Genomic DNA, 20,512 nt, shown 5'->3' on the forward strand with positions numbered 1-20,512 from the left:
GACCGTAGGGAGCAGTCTCAGCCTTGTGGAGGCTAGAGAGAGCGAGAATAGGGAGCACTACAGTCTTGTGGAGGCTAGTGAGAGTGATTGCAGGCAGCGCCACAGCCTCATGGAGGCCAGAGAGAGGGAGCGTAGGGAGCAGTCTCAGCCTCGTGGAGAACAGAGAGAGGGAGTAGCCAGTGGAAAGGCATCAGTAGTGGCTCAGGAGGACTTTAGGTGCCTATGAGCCCCACAGCAGCCCCACAACGGAAGGTAATCTCGTCGTTGCCTCCCTGTATCTGAGAGTAGGGCACTGCTGTTTTTTTCTGAATGGCTGGCAGTTATCAGAGCACAATAGGGCTGGGCAGGTGGCACCTTCATAAAAGAATACAAACAAAGAAAAGAGGAGGTATAGGGGAGCAATGCAAGAGCTGCAAGAAGGAGCAACAAGAGTTTGACGGGGCACGAATGTGAAGCAGGGCCGGCTTTAGCGCTGGTGGCGCCCAATGCAAAAATGTTTGATGGGCCCCTCAATTCATGGTTGAGGTGATGACACACCACCTTTTAACAGTGCCCCTCAAGTCTCCATAACTGCTCTCTCTCATATGCATTTAATTTGTTATATAGCGCCACTCATACCAGTGTACGGTATCAGAGCACTTTACATCACACACACATTACAGAGACAATCAATCATACTTGTGTAAATCAGCATATAGGAAATGTTACATAAGCCAGAGGACTACAAGTTCTAGGAGTGACATGTCCTCAGGAGTGGCTCCTTCACAATGGCGGGGGAGCGTTGCCCCACTGCCTGGCTCAGAGCAAGCAAATGAAAAATAAAACGATGTTCTTGCATCATTTTATTTTTCATTTGCTTGATCTGAGCCAAAGCTGTAGGGAGGGGCGTGGCCAAGGCATGGGAGGGGGGAGGAGGAGTGCTATGTGTGTTCAGTAAGTGCACATATGTGTTTGGCCGGCCGTCTTCGGCCGGCCAAACACACATGCACACTTAGGTTTCTCCAGCCAGGCTGCATTGAATAGCCGGGATGGCGAAACCCGACAGACTCCGCAGTCTGAGCGCATGTCTTTCCAGCCTGCTGAGGCCAATCCCCGTGCTACTCTCAAAGCATGAGAGCAGCAAGGGGATTGGAAGGAAGCCTGCCCCAGAGGCTTCTGGGACCAAGAAGAGGTCAGGAGGCACAACGCAATGCGGGAGGAGGCCGGCAGCTTCAGGTAAGTTCTTTTTTTAATAAATTACTCACACATTCACTGCGTGTCATTCATACTGGTAGACAGCATAGTTTAAGAGTGCTTGGTTTGGAGAAGCACAAACAGAATTGAAAACGGATCACCATAGTTGAGGATTTTCTTTAATAATTAGAATCAATCACCTATCCAAATGAACACTTTTTACAACATGAATCTAAGCTCTAATCTTGCAGTGTGCATCCAGTCCTTTCATGACAGTTAATAATTCACTGTTCTAGATTAGGATTTTAACTTATAAACAGCAAGTAACAAAAGGATGTCTCATAGAAAAGAAGTAACCTGCTGACCTATTTAGATTATTTGCACTTTGTACATGTTCATTGCAGCAGACATATTAATCCTCTGTGCTATTTTATGACCAGTAAAAACCTAAACTAGTCAAAACTCCGATCTCTCTCCAGGAAGCACATTTATCACCGGAGTTATCTTGACATTTTTATTGTGGCCTGAAAATTGCTGAAAGCAAGGAACGCAGCAGCAGGTGCTTAACAAAATTTAATAAACTTGCATACTTGGCGCCCCCTGAAGTCAGCATCTGGTGTGGTGGCACTGGTCTCACTGTCCTAGAGCTGGCCCTGATGTGAAGGGCGAAGCAGCACACCAGGGAAAGCACACACGAGCACATGCACACTCATGGTGCGCTTATAGAAAAACAGCAGTTCCCTGAAAGTGAGCAGTGGAAGATAACAAGTCATCCAATCACGAGGATGGTAAAGTGAGGGACCAACACAAGAAGAGGAAGGCAAGCCATTGAATAAAAAGCAAGGAAATGAGTGAGAATAACACCAACCAATGACAAGCAAGGGACAGACTCTTAAACTCAGTGCATGTTTTTGGTAAGCCCACAAAATGTAGTTTGTAACCAGGCAGTTTGTGGTGTCTGGTATGCTCAACTTAAAAATGCCTCACTGTTCAGGCATTTCAGAAACACACTTGTAAATATGCGTAGTGTAAGTCTAATATGGTGGTCATATTATACCACATTGCTGGGTTGAAATTGAATGCAGCAGGATTATGGATTCAACAGCTATAATTGGAAGAGGATCCGGAATCCATGCTGGTCCCAGTGAATTGTGCTTGTGTGGTGTGCTGACACCACATTCACTGTGTATTTCACCGTTAAAAGCAACAGCCTTTAGAGGGGATGCAAACACCTCCATTAACATACAGTCAACTCCCTTTGTCCATGTTTTGTAATGCTAAGAGCAGTTTGAGCTCATACCAAGTACGGCTGAAGCCTAATGACTTGATAATCAGTGAAAACTAAGATAAACTCAGCAAGCTCTTCACAAGTTTTAGACTTTCTCAAACTCATTATGAATATATGATACCTTCCCTTCTTATGGCGGCCGCTGCGCGGTGAAGAGAGCAACCCTTGACCTTGCTCCAGGCAGGTCGCTCCCCACGCCGCACAGCTCCACCTAACTGTGTCCGTTTCCCTGCTCCCTGATCTCGTTCCACCCGCAGGCTCCCGCCTGCGCCTCATCCCTGGTAGCCCAGTGCTCTCTCTGTTCCCTTTCTGCCTGTTTTTCACTTGTCTGCTGTTTTATTTCATTTTCTTGTATTCTGCTCTTTTATGCCCGTTATTCTCTCTGTGGCCCTACCAGTGTTCCAGCCTTTGCCTTCCCCTTCCCGCCGCTGCGTCCCCTGCGACCGCGCCCCCCCCTCGCTCGCCCATTCGTTCCCACTCCTGACTCCCAGCTGCTCGTCCCTCCCACCTCCTCTTCTTCTTATGGCGGCCGCTGCATGGCCGTGCCGCTGGCGTGCCAAAGGCATTCACATCAGTGCCCGTCCGTGCCTGGACCCCGCCCAGTGCCAGACCCCCTGGCCCCCGTGACAGCCACGAAGCCCACCTCCACTACGATGCCAGCACCCTCCACGAACTCAATGCTGGCTGATCATCCACCTGCTTCCTGGCCACCCCGAAGCGCACCCATAGACCCTTCTCCTGCCGGAACTGCAGCTTCACCAGCCTCCAAGCCACTGCCCCACCCACCGGGGTAGGATGCAAACACCTCAGATGCATACTACGCAACACCTGCTCTGTCCACAAGCACGCCATCGAACTCTGGGACCTACTCGACTCATCCTCCCCGGACGTCGCCTTCCTGACAGAGACCTGGAGGAACCCGTCCTCTACGCCCGACATCGCCATACCGGACTGTTACAAGATCACCCACAGGGACCGCACCAACGGAGCACGAGGAGGAATCGCCATCGTCCACAGGAAGACCCTCAGAATCTCGACCAGCACCGAAGACAACCTCAGCACCGCCAAACACCCCTGCACTTCCAGATCCACATCAATCCCAACACCACCCTCAGAGGAACCCTCATCTACAGACCACCCGAATCCTGGCCACAGTTCAGTGACTCCATCGCCGACTTTGTCAGCACGCACGCCCTTGCATCCACGGACTACATTCTCTTCGGAGACCTGAACTTCCACCTCGAGAACACCAACAGCAGCAACTCCACCATCCTGCTCGACAACCTTGCCAACGTCAGACTCAAACAGCTCGTCACAACTCCCACTCCGCCGGACACACGCTCGACCCCATCTTCTCCGCCAGCAACCATGTCACCTTCAGCCACACCACCAAACTCAACTGGACCGGCCACCGCTGCATCCACTTCACCTTCAAGAAATCCACCACGCACCACCACCCACAACGGACCCCCCGCCGCAGCAGGAACAAAGTCACCGAAGACCAGCTAATCCCCACCCTCGCCCGAAACCCACCAACAGACACCGGCTACACCGACACGGCCGCCCGCAACCTCAGGAAATGGATCGATGACTGCGCCAACACTCTTGCACCGATGAAGAAACCCTCAAACAGACGCACCGACAGAAAAGCCATCTGGTTTACCACCGACATCCAGGCTTCCAAGCAGACCTGCCGATGATTCGAGAAGAAGTAGCACCACGAACAGACACCGGACAACAACGCGGCCCACAAGAATGCCATCCGCAGGCACCACCAACTCATCCGAACTACCAAAAGGACCTCCTTCAAGGAGCGCATTGGCAACGCACACAACAGCAAAGAGCTCTTCAACATCGTGATGGAACTCTCCAACCCCAGGTCCAACTCTAACAACATCCTGCTGTCGCAAGACCTCTGCGACTCCCTAGCCACCTTCTTTCACCGCAAGATCGCAGACGTCCACAACAACTTCAACAACCAGGCTCACCTGACAATCGATGACACCTCGGCCCCCCAGCCACACCAACCCCCTGCTCTCCTGGACCCACGTCAATGACAACACCATCAAAATCATGAACACCATCCACTCCAGCTCACCATCCGACCCCTGCCCGCACCATCTTCAACAAAGCAAACTCCATCATCGCACCCCATCTCCAGAAGATTGACAACAACTCCTTCGAGACCGCCACCTTCCTGGACAGTTGGAAACACGCTGAGATCAAAGCCTTACTCAAGAAACCCAAGGTGGACCCTAAGGACCTCAAGAACTTCCAGCCCATCTCCCTGCTCCCGGCAAAAGTCATTGAGAAGATTGTCAACAAGCAACTGACCACTTCCTCGAGGAGAACAACACTCTGGACTCTTCCCAATCGGGATTCCTCAGCAACCACAGCACCGAAACTGCCCTCATCGCCACCACCGACGACATCAGGACCCTGCTGGACAACGGCAAAACTGCGGCCCTCATCCTCCTGGACCTTTCGGCCGCCTTCGACACCGTCTGCCACCACAACCTACACACACACCTCCACGACGCAGGAATCCGCAACAAAGCCCTGGACTGGACCACCTCCTTCCTCACCGGCAGAACCTAGAGTGTCCGCCTCCGTCCATTCCAATCTGAAGCCACCAAGATCATCAGTGGTGTACCCCAAGGATCATCCCTCAGCCTGACCCATTTCAACATCTACATGGCACTGCTCGCCAACATCGTCCGATCGCATGACCTCAACATCGTCTCATACGCCGACGACACCCAGCTAATCATCTCCCTCACCAACCCCCGCCACCGCCAAAACCAACCTCCACGAAGGAATGAAGGCAGTTGCCGAATGGATGAAGAACAGCCGCTTGAAACTGAACTCAAACAAGACGGAGTTCCTCATTCTCGGCTCCACCACCTCCGCCTGGTACGACTCCTGGTGGCCGGCCACACTGGGAGCTGCACCAACACCCACCGACTACGCACGCAACCTGGGGTTCATCCTAGACTCATCGCTATCAATGACCCAACAAGTCAACGCCATCTCCTCCTCTTGCGTCAACACCCTCCGCATGCTCCGCAAGAGCTGCAGATGGATCCCCACCGGTACCAGAAGGACGGGCACCCAGGCCCTCGTCTGCAGCAGACTGGACTACGGCAACGCCCTCTATGCAGGACCCATGGCCAAACTCCAGAAACGACTACAACGCATACAGAGCGCCTCCGTGCGCCTCATCCTCGACATCCACCGCCACAGCCACATGACAGCCCACCTGAGAGACCTGCACTGGCTCCCCATCAACAAGAGGATCACCTTCAAGCTCCTCACCCACGCTCACAAGGCACTCCACAACACCGGACCAGCATACCTCAACAGACGACTCACCTTCTACACCCTGAACCGCCAGCTTCGCTCCACTGACCTCGCCCTCGTTCCACGCATCCACAGAACGACCGCCGGCCGCAGATCATTCTCTCACCGCACCGCCAAGACATTGGAACACCCTCCCCACCCATCTGCGGCAGACCCAGGACCAGCTGCCCTTCAGGATACATCTCAAGACCTGGTTATTCGAACAGTAGCAGCACCCCCCAGCGCCTTGAGACCCTCACGGGTGAGTAGTGCACTCTACAAATGTTTGATTGATTGATACTTAGGCCTTTTTGTGCGCTATGAGAATGGCGGATATGTTTGTGTGTCTGTTTTCAAAACAAACATTTCTATGGCATAATCAAAGATTGAGTTAAAGCCCTTAAGGTTTCAAACATAGGGTTTTCAGGTTGCATGGATTTGTTTGAAGCAGCTGCATTACTCATTCAGCTAAATTTTAACTAGTGACCTGCAGGTAACACAAGCATCTACATTAATTCCGCATATGCAGACTTAACATGCCAGTATTACTCCCTGAAACGTGCTGCGTTCACATAGATTTCTTTGGCAAGTACCTTAACCTCAGTATTTCCCAATTTCAATTGTAAGGAAAAATGAAGGCGTTCAGGAGGGGCCCTAGACTCTCTTTTACTATCCCCAGTGCCCCCTCACCCATTATAAAAACTCAAAATCTGCTTAGAAAAAGAATACTATGAGTGACAGGCTCGGGGGTGGTGCCCGAATTACCGGGGACAGAGCGGAAGAGGAAGACCAGGAGGAGGAGGAGAATGCAGGGCTTTAAGTGGGATGAAAAAACTGGGTGGTCTCTCAAAGGGGTGTGGCCAATGTAATTAAGAGTGTGGCTAACAATCTGTGCTTAGCATAGTGCGCCGCCCGACTTGTATTTTGCTGTTTGTGTCATTGCATATAGATATATGATACAACAAGTAACATCATGTAACATCATGTATACAACAGCTCAGGACTATTGACTTTGTTAATGGATGTTAGTTGCATAAGATAAATAAGCAGCAACTATGGCTTGTATATATTATTGAAAAAGCTTACACTTAAAGCCCTGGTGACACCACTACAATGTTGCTGCTCCTGAATTTCAAAAAGACCAGGGAAATCCAGAGAGAAAATGACTCTTTAAAGGATTTCCCTTCCCCTACAAAGCTCACCTGGCATGACGTCATGCCGTAACTTCTCAACTAATGAGAAGTGAGCAGCGCACATCGATGTACCTGCTGTTAGTGGAGTACTGTAAAAAACGGACCCCCTGTGCCAGGGCACAAAATAGAGCCCGATAGAGACCCCCTTTGTAAAACAAGAAATGAAGTCCTGTGCACACGTGTAGGATAATGCTCTGGGTGTGCCCGGTAAAGATCAAACAGATATTTCATGTTTTCGAAATCATGAGGGTCGACATCAGGTGTATCATAAGCAAATTTTCTTTATATATGTAAATTCAGGCCAATACAGAATGAAAACAATTCAGCCGACACGTGTTTCGTCACAACATGTTAAGTGGTGACTCTTCAGGGCTGGGAAGGACACAAAACAAAATAAATAAGTAAACTGAAAGGACCAAAAGTCAAAACAACGGGCTGAAATGGGCCACTGTAATATAAGTAATATTAATAAACAAGGAACAGAAGAGACATGTGGAAACCACTATTGTGCGAACAGTACATGTAATTGGTGACTTAATAAAAAGAGACCCAAAAGGAGTGTTGAAGTCACTGTATGGACAGAAAGATTACGACCAAACAGACGAGCGCAGGGAAAATACAAATGGAACGAATAAGGGTGTAAGTTGAAGGAAGAGAACACATAATTAACGACATAAAAGGGTCATCACAAACATTTCAAAACAATTTCAGAAGGTTAACACAAAGGTAATTGTTGAAAAACAATTCACGGTAAGGTAGGTATAATACATGGGAACAATCAAGAATAAAGTGGTTAACTATGGTGCTAGTGATAACCGTCTGATTAATTGATTCATGCACTGATGTAAAATTGAAGAAAAGAAAATCATGGCGTAACAATCACAATTCGCGGTAAGGTAGGTATAGTACAAGGGAACAATCAAGAGTGCAGTGATTGGCTGTAGTGCTGGTGATACACATCCGATTGCTTGAGTCATGAAATGATTAAATTAAGAAAAGATAAGCATGGCGTAATCGTTGCAATTAGTAATGATCAGGAAAACTGTAAATTGAAAAGAGGAATCAGGCATGTTAAAAAATAGAATTACATGATCTCAAAAAACACTTGTGTACAATTGTTAAAGTGGTGTCAGATAAACGCGTTAGTCGCATATCAGCAAATCTGGTATCAAATGTATAGGTACAGAATAAGTCAAGCAAGTCAAAATTCTAATATCAAGGTCTCGAAAAGGCAGAACATTTAGCAACCAATAACGGTGAAAGAGAACAATCCGTACTGAAACATAAAGTGCACATATAATCTAGAATCTGATGGGTGCTCAGTATACCGATTACTGTGATAGATGTCGTGGTATACATTCACAGAAGCAAGAGAAGATCACCGGTTGGTCGTATACCGGAACATAATTGTGACAGCAGAAAACAAGTGAGGAAAGAGAAAAGAAAATTAGGTAGGACAAAAGTACCTGGTTGTAATGTGTTGCAAGATAATGGAGCCGGGTTGTGGCACGAGTGAGGCCAAAAAACGGCTGGAGGGAGGTGGGAACCTCCCAGCGTGGAGTGAGAGGGCGGTAAGCCCAAGCCGAACGGGTATGTTTAGGCTTCAAAGAAGGTCTGGAAGGGGAGTAGAAATGAAAAGCGGTAATGATGGGCAAGCACCGGTGAGACCTAGCCCACTTAAAGCTCTGGGAGAATGAAAGATCGGTTACCTTCATAAAGTTTGATTTAGTTTCATTAGTAGACTGTGCAGGTTCAAATATACATTTTCAAAAATGCACCAATATTTGCCAGTTCACGAAGAGCGTTTTTTGGTGCATATTCACAAATGATAGTTTTTCCCATTATTATTTTGGTAAGGAGCAGCATGCCAGAGCGGTCTTCCCCAATGACAGCGCATCACTTTTCACAATGGAATCTGCTGACAGCGCAAATCCTCCTATTCACTTGCACCAACTCCTGGTTGGCAACCTTGAATGTTGAGATCATGGAGACGGAGTATTGAACCTGTGTGATGTGCAGCCCTAGTGGGGAGTTATTGTCATAGTTACGGTGATTTAAACTTAACACTACATTATTGCCACTTTGACAAGGGCTACATATGTATACATGCCAACATTTTAGAAGAAGAAAGTGGGAGCTATTTTTAAAATAATCAGGAGAATTAGATTTCTCTCATTGACTTCTAACGAGGCCTGAATTGGGTCTATTGTCATTTATGGGACTAAAAGTAAATGCATGTTTTTTTCCTTGCCTGTCAGGAGCAAAGAAAACACGCTATAGCAGGCAGAGAGAACATGGCAACAATGTTGTGCACTGGCCTGCAGAAGCAGTTTACTGGCAGTGTATACTTTGTCATGCAAGACCAATCCCTGTCCGCAGAAGCCGGTCGAGCAATCTAGTTTTTGCATACAGGAATAGGGAGGTGGAGATTAGCCTTGAAATCAGTAGTTTCCCCCTGAATGGGGAGGGATGGCATGTATGCATATGCATTCTAATTAAGTCATATCCTGAGATCTATCTCTTCAAGGCTGGGCATATCAATATATGTGCTTCTCCTCTGCAGGAAGTATAGCGCAAAATACAAGTCTGGTGTGCCCTGGATGTGACAGGTTTGGGTCTGGTTGTTGGCATCATTATTCTTTTGGCATTTTAGCTTTGCTATATGGATTAGTGTTAACTGATCAGCCATTCCAACCATCACAAAATATGGACCAGCTATAAAATGCAAACAGCTGGCTGATTTGCTGATTCTATCTTTTCAACAGGTCTTACTGGCAACCAATGATGGCAGTTTTATCACGTTGAGATTCAATAAACCGTGAGATGACCAAGCTGAAATTCAAACCTATGACCTTCTAGAGACTCACAGATCTTTCAATGGGATGACAGATCCTTAAACTCTTCTAATGATGTATCTCTGCTGTGTCATCCATTCCCTCCGCTTGTATAGGTGGGTGCACCACCACCGTTCTTGTTAACTCTGCTATGTTGTATTATGTTCCCTCAGGTGCAGACGCGCAGTGCTGATGAGCCAATGACCACCTTCGTCCTATGCAATGAGTGTGGCAATCGATGGAAGGTATGTGCTCCTTGGTGAAACCTATATATTTTGTGGGCTTCTCTTTTTGCAGGGTTTTTATTTATCATGCACTGGACATGAATGAACAAACAGTGTATAATATGGACACAACTACAGTTCGACCTGAACTGCTGAACGGAATTACACCAAATTTGGCAGAAAGCTAAATCTTGGTCCAGAAAGAGTGCTTTTTAGGATTTGGTGTAAATCTGTTTTGTAGTTTTCAAGTTATTAAAGGATAAACAAATTTGTATATCTAGAGGCGTGGAGCATTAGCATATCCAACAGATCTCATGCGGAGATCTGATTGGCTGCCAGCACTTCAACCAGTAAGTCTTGACAGCCGTTTTGGGACTCAGACTTAGCCAAATCCCAAATAAAAAGGTAAAGAAAAGGAGAAGGGGCAGGGTATGAATTCCCTGATCCCCTAGGCCTGTTGGTGAGGTCCCCGCTAGGACCAAAAATCTTTTTTTCATAATTTTGCAGCAATTTAACAGTGAATTCACAAATTTGCGGCAAAATAGGAAAAAATAAACAACCATGGTCCCTTACACTTGTTTTCTATATGTCCACAATACATCTTCTTTATATTACTAGATGCGAACTGAGCACCAGGCTTGGTCTCACCGGACTTCAATAAAAATGTTATTTTAATTCCTGACATTGTCAGCTCCTTATAATGAAAGGAGGCAATAAACTACAACAGAAGAAATACCATGGGCATTGCAGGAACCCGCTTAGAGAGCACAAAGCAGCAGTGACGTGCACTAATGCAGGCGGGAGGGAGAGATTTTGGTAAGTGACGTGACCTTCAGCAGACACAATTACAGTTTCAAATTGGAAAGCTGCAGATCTGCTTCAAAACGAGCACAGCCAGGTTCATGCTGTTCCCACAAGGAGCCGTAGCAAGAGACAGGAACAGCTATTTTATTATTATTAAAGTCAGGATTGCGCCATAAAGTCCGGAAAATATGCAGCTAATCTCGTTTACCTTATAGTAACAAGAAGAGTCGGTCTGTGCATGTATGGTGTATGTTGTTTAATGGTAGATGTTTGTGTTTCCGCAAAGTAATATAATGCTAAATAGTTGAGATGGGTTGGGGGAAGGCTTGAAGAGAGGGGAGTGTGATCTGTTTCTAAGCAACCCTTATATTAGATATTCGGAAATTAAGGCACAGGAAGGAATAGCTGTGTGTCCAGCATCCCAGCATTTGACCAAGTGTGCAAGCCAGGACTCAAAATCATTGCTGCTGCATTGGCAAACTAGACTACCAGTACTCATCCCTTTTGATAACAGTAATTGATAGTCAGTTGTTTAAAAAAAATGAACTATTCGGTCCTGATTTAAAAAAAACAGAAAAACAATTAAATTAGAGTTTATCCGGCGTCTACGAGATCACAATTCTTGGCAGATAAGTGTGTGCTTAGTGCATAATGACCCTATGTGACTTGTCTAGGAATTACACCATATGGTCAAGTGATATTACTGACCATGTCATGAGTGATGGAATATGTGAGCTCATAAGCTGTACGTTGTGGGGCGTAAGTTATAGTTGGCTCAGGTAACTATAACTGCTGAATTTCTATTGTTTTGTGCGTGTAAAATCTGAGCCTATCTATAACGTCCCTGTTACCTTTGGTTAAGATATATGTATGAACATATTTGTGTGTGTGTCCATCCTCGGTTTGCTGGTGTCCATCCCAACCGCTAGTGGTGCATAAGTAAGGTGCACCACAAGCGCCCTTAATAAACAACAAAAAAGTATTTTCCTCCATAGAAGAGAAGTCTGCACTCTGGCAAGTAAGATAATACTGCTTCATTCCAGAGAGCGCCCTTTAATGGAATGCATTTCGGCTGCATTATCAGCTTTTCTCAACCATTAAGTGCCATGTTACCAATTAATGAAATGAAAAATTATATTTATATAGCGCATAGACTACCCGGAGGCCTCGCAGCGCTTTAATTGATCACTGTGGCGGGTCGCAGGGTGAGAGTAGCACGTTTTTGCAAACAGGTGGGTTTTCAAAGCTTTCCTAAATTAATGACTCATCAAGTGATGCCAATTAGACTGCCATCGAAGAAATACTTTAACAATCATTAATTTAAGGTCACCATCACTTGTAAATATTGCACATGTAAAATTCGGCACTTTTATCTGCACATACAGTCACCAACATATTTATAATGAAGCAACCTGAATTTAAAAGGCATACGATTGTCATTTATATATAAATATCTTACCCAGTGGCAGTTATAGCTAGGATCGTTTTTCCATGGGAAATGTATTTTTTGTGTTGTTAATAACTTTGGTGCCATTTGACAAATCTCCACAAAACTTTCCAAAAAGTGCTACTTTTTGACTAGTTTGTGCATGGAAAATTTCAAGGCGATTTGTCAAGCAAGAGCCAAGGAAAAAGGTGGGTCCCAAAACACATTTTCCCCCTTCATTTTTCCACAAGAACTTTAAACTCAGCTACAGCCTACGCCTCTGAACAGATTAACCTCAAACTTGGCAGAAGGCTAGATCTTGGTCCAGAAAAAGTGCTTTTTGTGTAAATGTGTTAAGTAGTTTTTGAGGATTAATGCTAAAAAATGAATATTAGGGATTCAGAGACTCCATGGATCTCTACAGATCTGATTGGCTGCCAACACCTCAACCAGGAAGTGGTGGCAGCCATCTTAGGACTTGGGACTGAGTCCTAAAGAAAGTTTTAAAAGAAGCCATACCCTGAACCCCTAGGCCTGGTGGTGGGGTCCCAGTTGGAGCCTGTCTCGGGCCCAATTATTTTTTTTACATTTTGCCGCAAATTTGCAGCAAAATAAAAATAAAATGCTGGCTCCCGCGTGGGTTTTAAAATAAAGAAATCCTAGTGGGCTAGGGCCTGGTGGGAGAGGAGGGTTGGGGGTGGGTACAAGGGTTTTTGGGGGGTGTGTGTGGCCCCCCTCCCGAAGCCAATTAGGCCCCTGGGAACCTATTTCCTGGGCCCAATGTCTTTTTCAGGAGTAGGGGGGGGGACATCTGGCCCTCCTCCCATCCCCCGGCCCAACAACTTTTTGAGGGGAAGGGGGGCATGCAGCCCACTTTCCTTACGCCATCAAATTTATGAAAATGTAGGGGGCAGCCCCCTTCCTGAACAAATAATGGCCGGGGCATCTCTTTCCCCTTGGGCCAGCTCACTAGTTATGTCCCTAGGAGCCCACCCTAGGACATAGTGGTCTCCCTGCCTGCACTGGTGTGGGCAGGGAAACCTGTGTTTGCAGGAGCAAACACAAAGGGGGAGATTTACTAAGATTTTGCGCCGTGCTTGCGTCACAAAAGTGATGCAAAACGTTGCAAAATCTTTTTTTCCCAACTTTCCGGCGCTAAACTTGTTTAGCGCTGGAAATAACATAAAAGTAATGCGAAGCAGCACATTGCGCTGCTTCGCATTACTTTGCGCCATGGGGGCGTGTCAAGGGAGGTGCATGGGCGTTCCCATGCAACCACCCAAGCTTTCTCACGCTAAACCCAATTTACTAAAAACAGAAGATTGAGTTTAGAGTAAGAAAACTGCGCCCTTTTCAACCAGGCGCAAGGATGGAAAAATGCTTTCATTTCTCCTTCCTTTTCTGTGCAGCACCCATACAAAGTGGGAAAAGCTTTCCCTCGTGTCTAGCATAGTATTTTGTACAGAAAGGGTACGCTTCCTGTATAAAACCTAGTTACACTCATACTCACACCCTAGCACTACAGCGCTAAGCTGTGTGCATGGCGCACGGCTGCTGAAATCAGCGCTGGCACAAGGGAAAGGGGGGAGAGAGCCATATCTTTAAAAATATGGCGCTCACCTCCTCCCTTCCAGTTGCGCAACGCAGCACAGCCTCTCAGCGGGCTGTGTTGCGTTGCTAAACTTTTTTGTAATTCTCCCCCAAAGTCTGTTTCCAGCTGGCAGGAACTTTAAAAATGCTCCCACTGATTGGGAGCATCCTTTTATTCGGTTTCCCTGCACACACTGATGCGGTCAGGGTAACAGATCAAACTATTACTCCCATCCGGAGGGAGCAGGAATAGTAGCGGCCTCCTCCAGGCGGGAGCCGGCTGGGGCCGTGGGTGCCTAGGGACTCTCCCTGCAGCCCCCCACCAGTATATCGTGGGTGTCCTGGGTGGGCACCAGAGCACCCACCTTTAAGTAGTGAGGGCCTCTGGGATGAGGTCCCTGGGACGGATAACAGCGCAGGGAAGGGGGCTGCACGACCCCCTTTATTTTTTCCATTGGCCATGGGAGGATGGGGTCCCCAAGGCCTAACAAGGCTTGGGAGGGGGGCCAAGTGCCCCCTCCTTTATTTTAAGTAGTGGGTCGGGGGGATTGGGTCTCCAAGGCCTAATATGGCACGGAAAGGGACACCACGGCCTCCCTTCACCCTAATTTTTTTTAAAGTCCCTGGGGATGGGCCTCCTCCCCTTTAAAATAAATAAGGCCTAGGGAATGGGGTCCTCAGGGCCATAAAAGGTTTGGCTAGGGGGGCCATACTGCCCCCTCCTCTTTAAAAATGGAATGGGGTCCCCAGGGCCAGGCCCTGTGCCCAACTGCCCGCTGCGCATGGCAGAAGACTGTGTGCAGGGTGGGGTTAGCTACATGCAAGGGGTTGGCCGTAAGTCCTGGCCGATGCTAAGCCCCATAGCCAACACCCCGCCATGCACTGCCAAAGGCCCTATGCAATATGGGATTGGCTGCCTTCATGAGGGTCGACCACAGGCCAGACTTTGTGGCCAACTCTCTAGAGCACAGAACCGAAAACCTGCACAGCGTGTGGTTGGCTGCTTGCGCTTAGATGGCCGCACAGCCCAACCACAGGCCAGGCCGTGCCACCAAACACCTGCCACACGTGGCCAAAGGCTGTGCATTGCACCGGGTTGGTTTTACGTATGGTAATGAAATATTACTGTACTTTAAAAAAAGCTGTAGAAATTCACTGAATAAAACAAAAGTTAAAGTAACATTTGAGTGGGGAGAAATGTTCAGTAATAGTGTAATGTTTTAATTCTAAAAAAAACACTGAAATTCATCAGTTATAATTATCTCAAGTAACTATAACTCGTACCATAAGGTAACTATAACTCACACCCTCACCATGCACTGCTAATTACCCCACATTACATCATTCATGACATCTTCTATGACATCATTGATTTTATTACTGCAACTTTTGCTGTGAAATTATTGATGAGAAAACTGTGCATGGGGGTGCGCGAGTCATAGTTACCTTAGGGCACAAGTTATATTTACTTGAGATAAATATAGCTATAACTAGTGCATTTCATTGGTTTTTAGAGTTTAAAAAGTTTAATTGTTACTGAACATTTCACTTCGCTATAACGTTACTTTTGTTTTTTTCAGTGAATATGCATGTAAGAGAGTTTAGCCAAATTTATATTACAGTATCGCAAGCATTAACTGTCATTTATAGTGGGCTTGTTTTACAGAAAACGAGTTATCTTAACTAGTGATGCCACCTCATGTAGATGGGCAACCCTAAACTCTTTAGCCTCTATCGCTCCTTCTCATGTACAGAGCCTGAGGTCTCTTCCAGAGGTTGACACTGGACTCCAACATTCCTCAAAGCCTAGTATGAATCTTCTGTTTAATAATACCTGCGAATATGCTCTAGCTAGCAGAGTGTAATTCTGGGGCACAGATTTAATAGGGCGCTCAACCACCAACAGCAACCAGCTCTTCTACAGCAAGATACGCCTGTATGCTGGAGCTATCTTCCAGAGTCAGGTATTGGACACCTTGCGGTTGCGTGGGCATCCATTAAGGGTTAGCCAGTTGTAGCCTCTTCTACCGACATGCTTGCCCTTTGGTATCCTTGGTGTGGACTTTGGTGTCCCTGGTAATCAGGGTTATGAAGGCAGCCGCAGTGCTCTCAGATCCATGTTTATATTCGGCAGTCTGGTAGTTTGCAGTCCTTTCTACTACTCACAAAAGGAAATTGGAGGTAAATGAAGGGCAATGGTTAAACCGTGTGATTATATTGTCGGTAAAAGGTTACATAATGTAATTTCTGCTGCCCCCGATATTTTGTTGAATACACATTCTTTGGGGTTAGGGACTTCTGGTTGAAATCTTATCAAAAAGAGCATAACATAGGGTGGCACAGGCCACTGTCATCTCTCATGGGGCTGTATTTGAATACTGCGCACTTTCCCTGTTTGTGCTAGGCTCTCCTTTCAAAAGGAAAGGCGCAAAGAGGGCTGGCTCCTCTGTGGAGGGGAGGAGCGTCGCCCCACTTAACCCCCCCCCCCACCCCCCAAAAGCCCCTGAGATGAAAAATCAAATGGTAATTTATCACCATTCTATTTTTAGTTCCCGGTCTTGAACCAAACAGGGGGGGCGGGCCGCTGCTGAGTGACTGCAGCAGCGAGGAGGGTGGGCTAGCTATGCACTTTTTAAAGTGCACATGTCCCTTTGGCTGGCTGTCTTGCGATGGCCAGCCAGACATGCACAATTTGAAATCCCTAACCGAGCTGTCTTAAGACAGCTGGGTTAGAGTAAGTGCAGGCCTCCAGGGCTCTGTGGAGCACTAAGTGAGGCTGCTCCCTCCAATCAGGGTGCTGGTCTCACAGCATGAGAGCAGCGCCAGGATTGGTTAAGGGAGTTGAAGCATCCAGTTCCTGTGAGCGTTGGTGAAAGAAAAGCTCTGAAGCCAAGGATGTCGTTCAGCAAGTCTTTTTTATTTCATTTTTTGCATGGGTACTCCCGTCTCCCACTTCCCGGCAGATGCCAGCCGCCAGTGGTCGGAAACGGGAAAGTGTACCATATTATAAAGAATGCCCTGCCCCCAGGGCAGCTATGAACTCGCACTGCCCTGAGGCAGTGCATTCAATTGAAATACAGAGCATCTGTTTAAAAACAATTCTGTGTTTCACAGTGCAAGCAGCAATCTGCCTGCACTTTCATAAGGGGAGAGAGGACCCCTTGCACATGGGTGCAGTGAGTGACTTAAGGGAATATCTAGGGCGGGGGGTCCATGGGACCCCCTTTCTCTCCTCCAGAGGGCTGCTTTGGGAGGCACACTGAAAGTACACCACCTTTTTGTGGCACAAAGGTATATATATGGCGTGGGTGCAAAGGCAATGTACTTCCCTCATTTTCAAGGGGCGACGTTCCCATGCAAATGAGGGAACATTGCTAGATTTTGTGAAGATTCTCTCTACCCACTAACTCTACCTGTTATGAAAACTCTGCACGCTCTGCGTGTACTGCACACAGTGCCACGATTTTTTCATAGGACCCGTTGGTACAGGCACCATCATTGTGTGCAGCCACGGAAAAAAAGAAAAAACATTTCTATGGATTCCTTATAAAATGTGCCTTGAAAGACAAATCTTCACCGTACTTCTTAAAATCAAAATGTACAGCCAACTTGGTGACGAGAGCTGGGGGTGTGAGTGCGTTTAGGAAGATTATCGAGATTCTTTGTGACAAAGTCTAGTATCTTGTCTCAGTGGTAGACGCACTAGAACACTTTTTTGAGATGCTCAGTAACTTAATATGACATCTGTGGCTGTCTTGCTTCAGAATGACTTCATGTTTATTGAACATCAAAGTGTATTCCAAGGTTTCTGGATGAGGCTGCTTGAGGTAGGCTATCTGGGGGGGAGGGGGCCAAAGGAAGTGATCATTTGGCTGATGAAAGAGGTATTGAGGGAGTAGAAGAGAGGGTCCAGAACATGGACTACATGTAGCTGTGAGGGGATGCAGTGTGAGGAGCAGGATGACACAGAGAAAGAGTGATCAGAGATAGGATGGGAACCAGTTTAATGCTGAGTGTGTGATACCAAGAGTGTCCTGATCAACAGTCTCAAATGCAAGAGAGAGAGAGAAGTATGAGAGCAGAGGAGGAATGATCATGAAGGAGAGAATTTATGAAGTTGGACACATGAAGTGTGCTGTAAAAAACAGATTAAAGGGTATCAAGCAGGCTATGAGAAGTGAGTGAGGAAGCTAGTGAGGAGATTAAATGCCAGTTGTTCAAGACTCTTAAAGAAGAAACGGAATAGGGAGACAGCACAGTAGTTAGCAAAGCCAGAAGAGTTGGTGGTGAAGACACAATGTAGAGCAAAATATGCACCAAATACTTATAATTGTTAACGTGGAACTTAAACTTAAAATCCCAGCATGCAGGGTACTGCAGACTAAAAAAAGGAATTTCTCAAAGTGTCAAACACGACATTTAGTAACTTCATTGCAATGTCACAAATGCCATTTAATGGGCCTTTTATCTTCTTAGTCCTGAAGGTCAGCGAAATAGTTTTTTTATTAGGCTATCAGCGTCAATGTCCTTCCATTCCAGGTTAATGCAGAGGCAGGCCAAGCCTTAGGCTGTCAGTCAGTGCCATTTTCAAGAGATCTAGTAGAGATCTCCCTCATTCTCAATGAGAATCGTGGCAGTGCTAGCTGTGGTCTCAGACTTTATTTCTACATGAGCTCCATTTAGTGGACTTAAACAGCCTTGATGACCCCCTCCACACTACCAGACATCAGGGTGGAACCTGACTCCTTGTGTTCAAGTCAATTTGCTATGGCCACTCTGCTCAGGCTCGTGCTGCATCTCCACTCGGCTCATCATGTAGGAGCAGATCTAAGTGTAAGGAGGGTGGCTTGGATCTATCTAGTTCATCAATCCAGATGTGAATTAGCATGGAACATAAGACTGATGTGAGGGGTCTAGCCATAGATTCTGCACAACAAAAAACTAGTATGTACGAAATGTATGAACGGTCGTGGGCTTGCTGTAATGCGAAGGTTGGACCCAAATGCACTCCTGACACGTGCAAAATGTGGCACTTGACAGGCACACTTAGGTATGCTAAAGCAATGTTCCATGAAGGTTAGTCAAGAGGAGAGGAAGAGAGAAGGACCCAAAAACTCCATTATCACTGAAATCCACCAAAGAAGTCATTGACAAGTGAGAAACACGAACCGGAGGCAAAAACATATAGCCAGAGGGAGGACTATGCCCAATCAGTACTAACTAAAAGGGAGTGAACACAATGCATGTTTGAAGGTCATGCTAAGTACCCGGTATACAGTGGCTATTTGGGGTGGAACCCTATGCAAACAACTTGGTCAAAGGTCATATCCTGTGCTTGGTGGCTGCTGGGGATAGGAAGACTGAAAGCTGGGTGTACCTAAAGGCCATCTTATACCCAAAGTATCTATTGGGGGCATGACATTGGGTGCTGGGTGCGGATGAAGGTCACAATCCCTTTTCTATGACCTGTTGAGTAGATCGGGACTGCTGGCCAAGGACCCCACTCTGTCTTCAGAGCCCAATGTGAATGACTAAATACCCTTATACCCTTTCTTGCATATCCAATACCTAGAGTGTTCTAGGTTCCAGGGAACTGAACGCAGAACAGGACCAAAGGCCACACACTCTTCTCTGGCAAAGGCAATGCCTAAGCTTAGAAATCACGGGTAACATGGAACATGCTTTCATTGTTGGCGATAGCTGTAACTGTCTAAAGTCAGTAGGTCTTTTTTGGTCTCTTAACATACATATATTCAGTGAATAAAGCTTTCTGAAAGCATCGCTTGTATGAGGATCAAGCCTCCCACTTTGACATTATACACCTTGCCCTGTTAGCATGAAGTGGTTTAGTTTTGTTAGAACCCAACCACAACCTTTGCCACAGGCTGTATGGATTATACTAGTTATTCTTGAAATTAGCGGAGTCCTATGCATTTTTAATGTATAAAAAGAGCAGAACCTGCTAGCAATGCTGAATCTACAATGAACACGTATGCAATAGTAATACAGCATATTTGTTAGGCACACCAAAATAACCACAAAACCACAAAGGATTATGCAAATATAGTATCACTTATTAAGCAATCTGTAGAGAAAGTGGTTGCTTAGATTGTTCCCAACTCTCGAGTCTCCTAATGTTTGCAGATAATTTGACTTGTAAATCCAACAAGTAAAGTTAAGAAGTCTGATTTGATCAATTAGGACTCCAGCATTAAATTAGGTTTTTATAGCAGAAAGTATGAATTTTGTACTTCCGGGGGATATTCTCAAGAACATGCGATAATCATCGCCAAAATAGGTTAACGCAATCTTTCATATCACCGTCTATCGCTGGAAAATAACTCCATGTTAACGTACTATTCACAACACTGTGGTAATATGCGTTAGATTCCTGTTAACGCGTCAAATACCCATGATAGAATCACCGGGATGGCGAAAAAATCTATACCCCAACGTGACAATAGCTGCGATGGGCCCAACAGCGATAAGCAGCGCCATTCCTGCAAGTCAGGCGGGAAAAAAATCACTATAAAAACGGCTGCAAAAAACACATACAACTGCGAAGCACCATGGAGGTAGCCGAAGCAAGCACAGAGGACAACCAGAACCCCACAAGCCCCACGGAGGACCAGCCTGGGACC

General features: G+C 46.4%; 1 protein-coding gene across 5 annotated transcripts in view; it reads left to right on the top strand.

The window, feature by feature from the left end:
* LOC146857170 (transcription elongation factor A protein 3-like) overlaps window positions 1-20,512 on the top strand; it is a 200,230-nt gene that overhangs the window by 167,428 nt on the left and 12,290 nt on the right. For all 5 annotated transcript variants that reach the window (XR_014979861.1, XR_014979862.1, XM_085647658.1 and 2 more), the window contains one exon: window positions 10,001-10,072. Coding sequence is in view for 3 of the 5 variants with exons in the window: in XM_085647658.1 (XP_085503784.1) it covers window positions 10,001-10,072 (72 nt within the window). In the remaining 2 variants the exon portion in view is untranslated. The remainder of the gene's footprint in view (window positions 1-10,000; window positions 10,073-20,512) is intronic.

The sequence above is a fragment of the Triturus cristatus genome, chromosome 3_2, assembly GCF_964204655.1.
Source record: "Triturus cristatus chromosome 3_2, aTriCri1.1, whole genome shotgun sequence".
NCBI classification, from domain to species: Eukaryota; Metazoa; Chordata; class Amphibia; order Caudata; family Salamandridae; genus Triturus; species Triturus cristatus.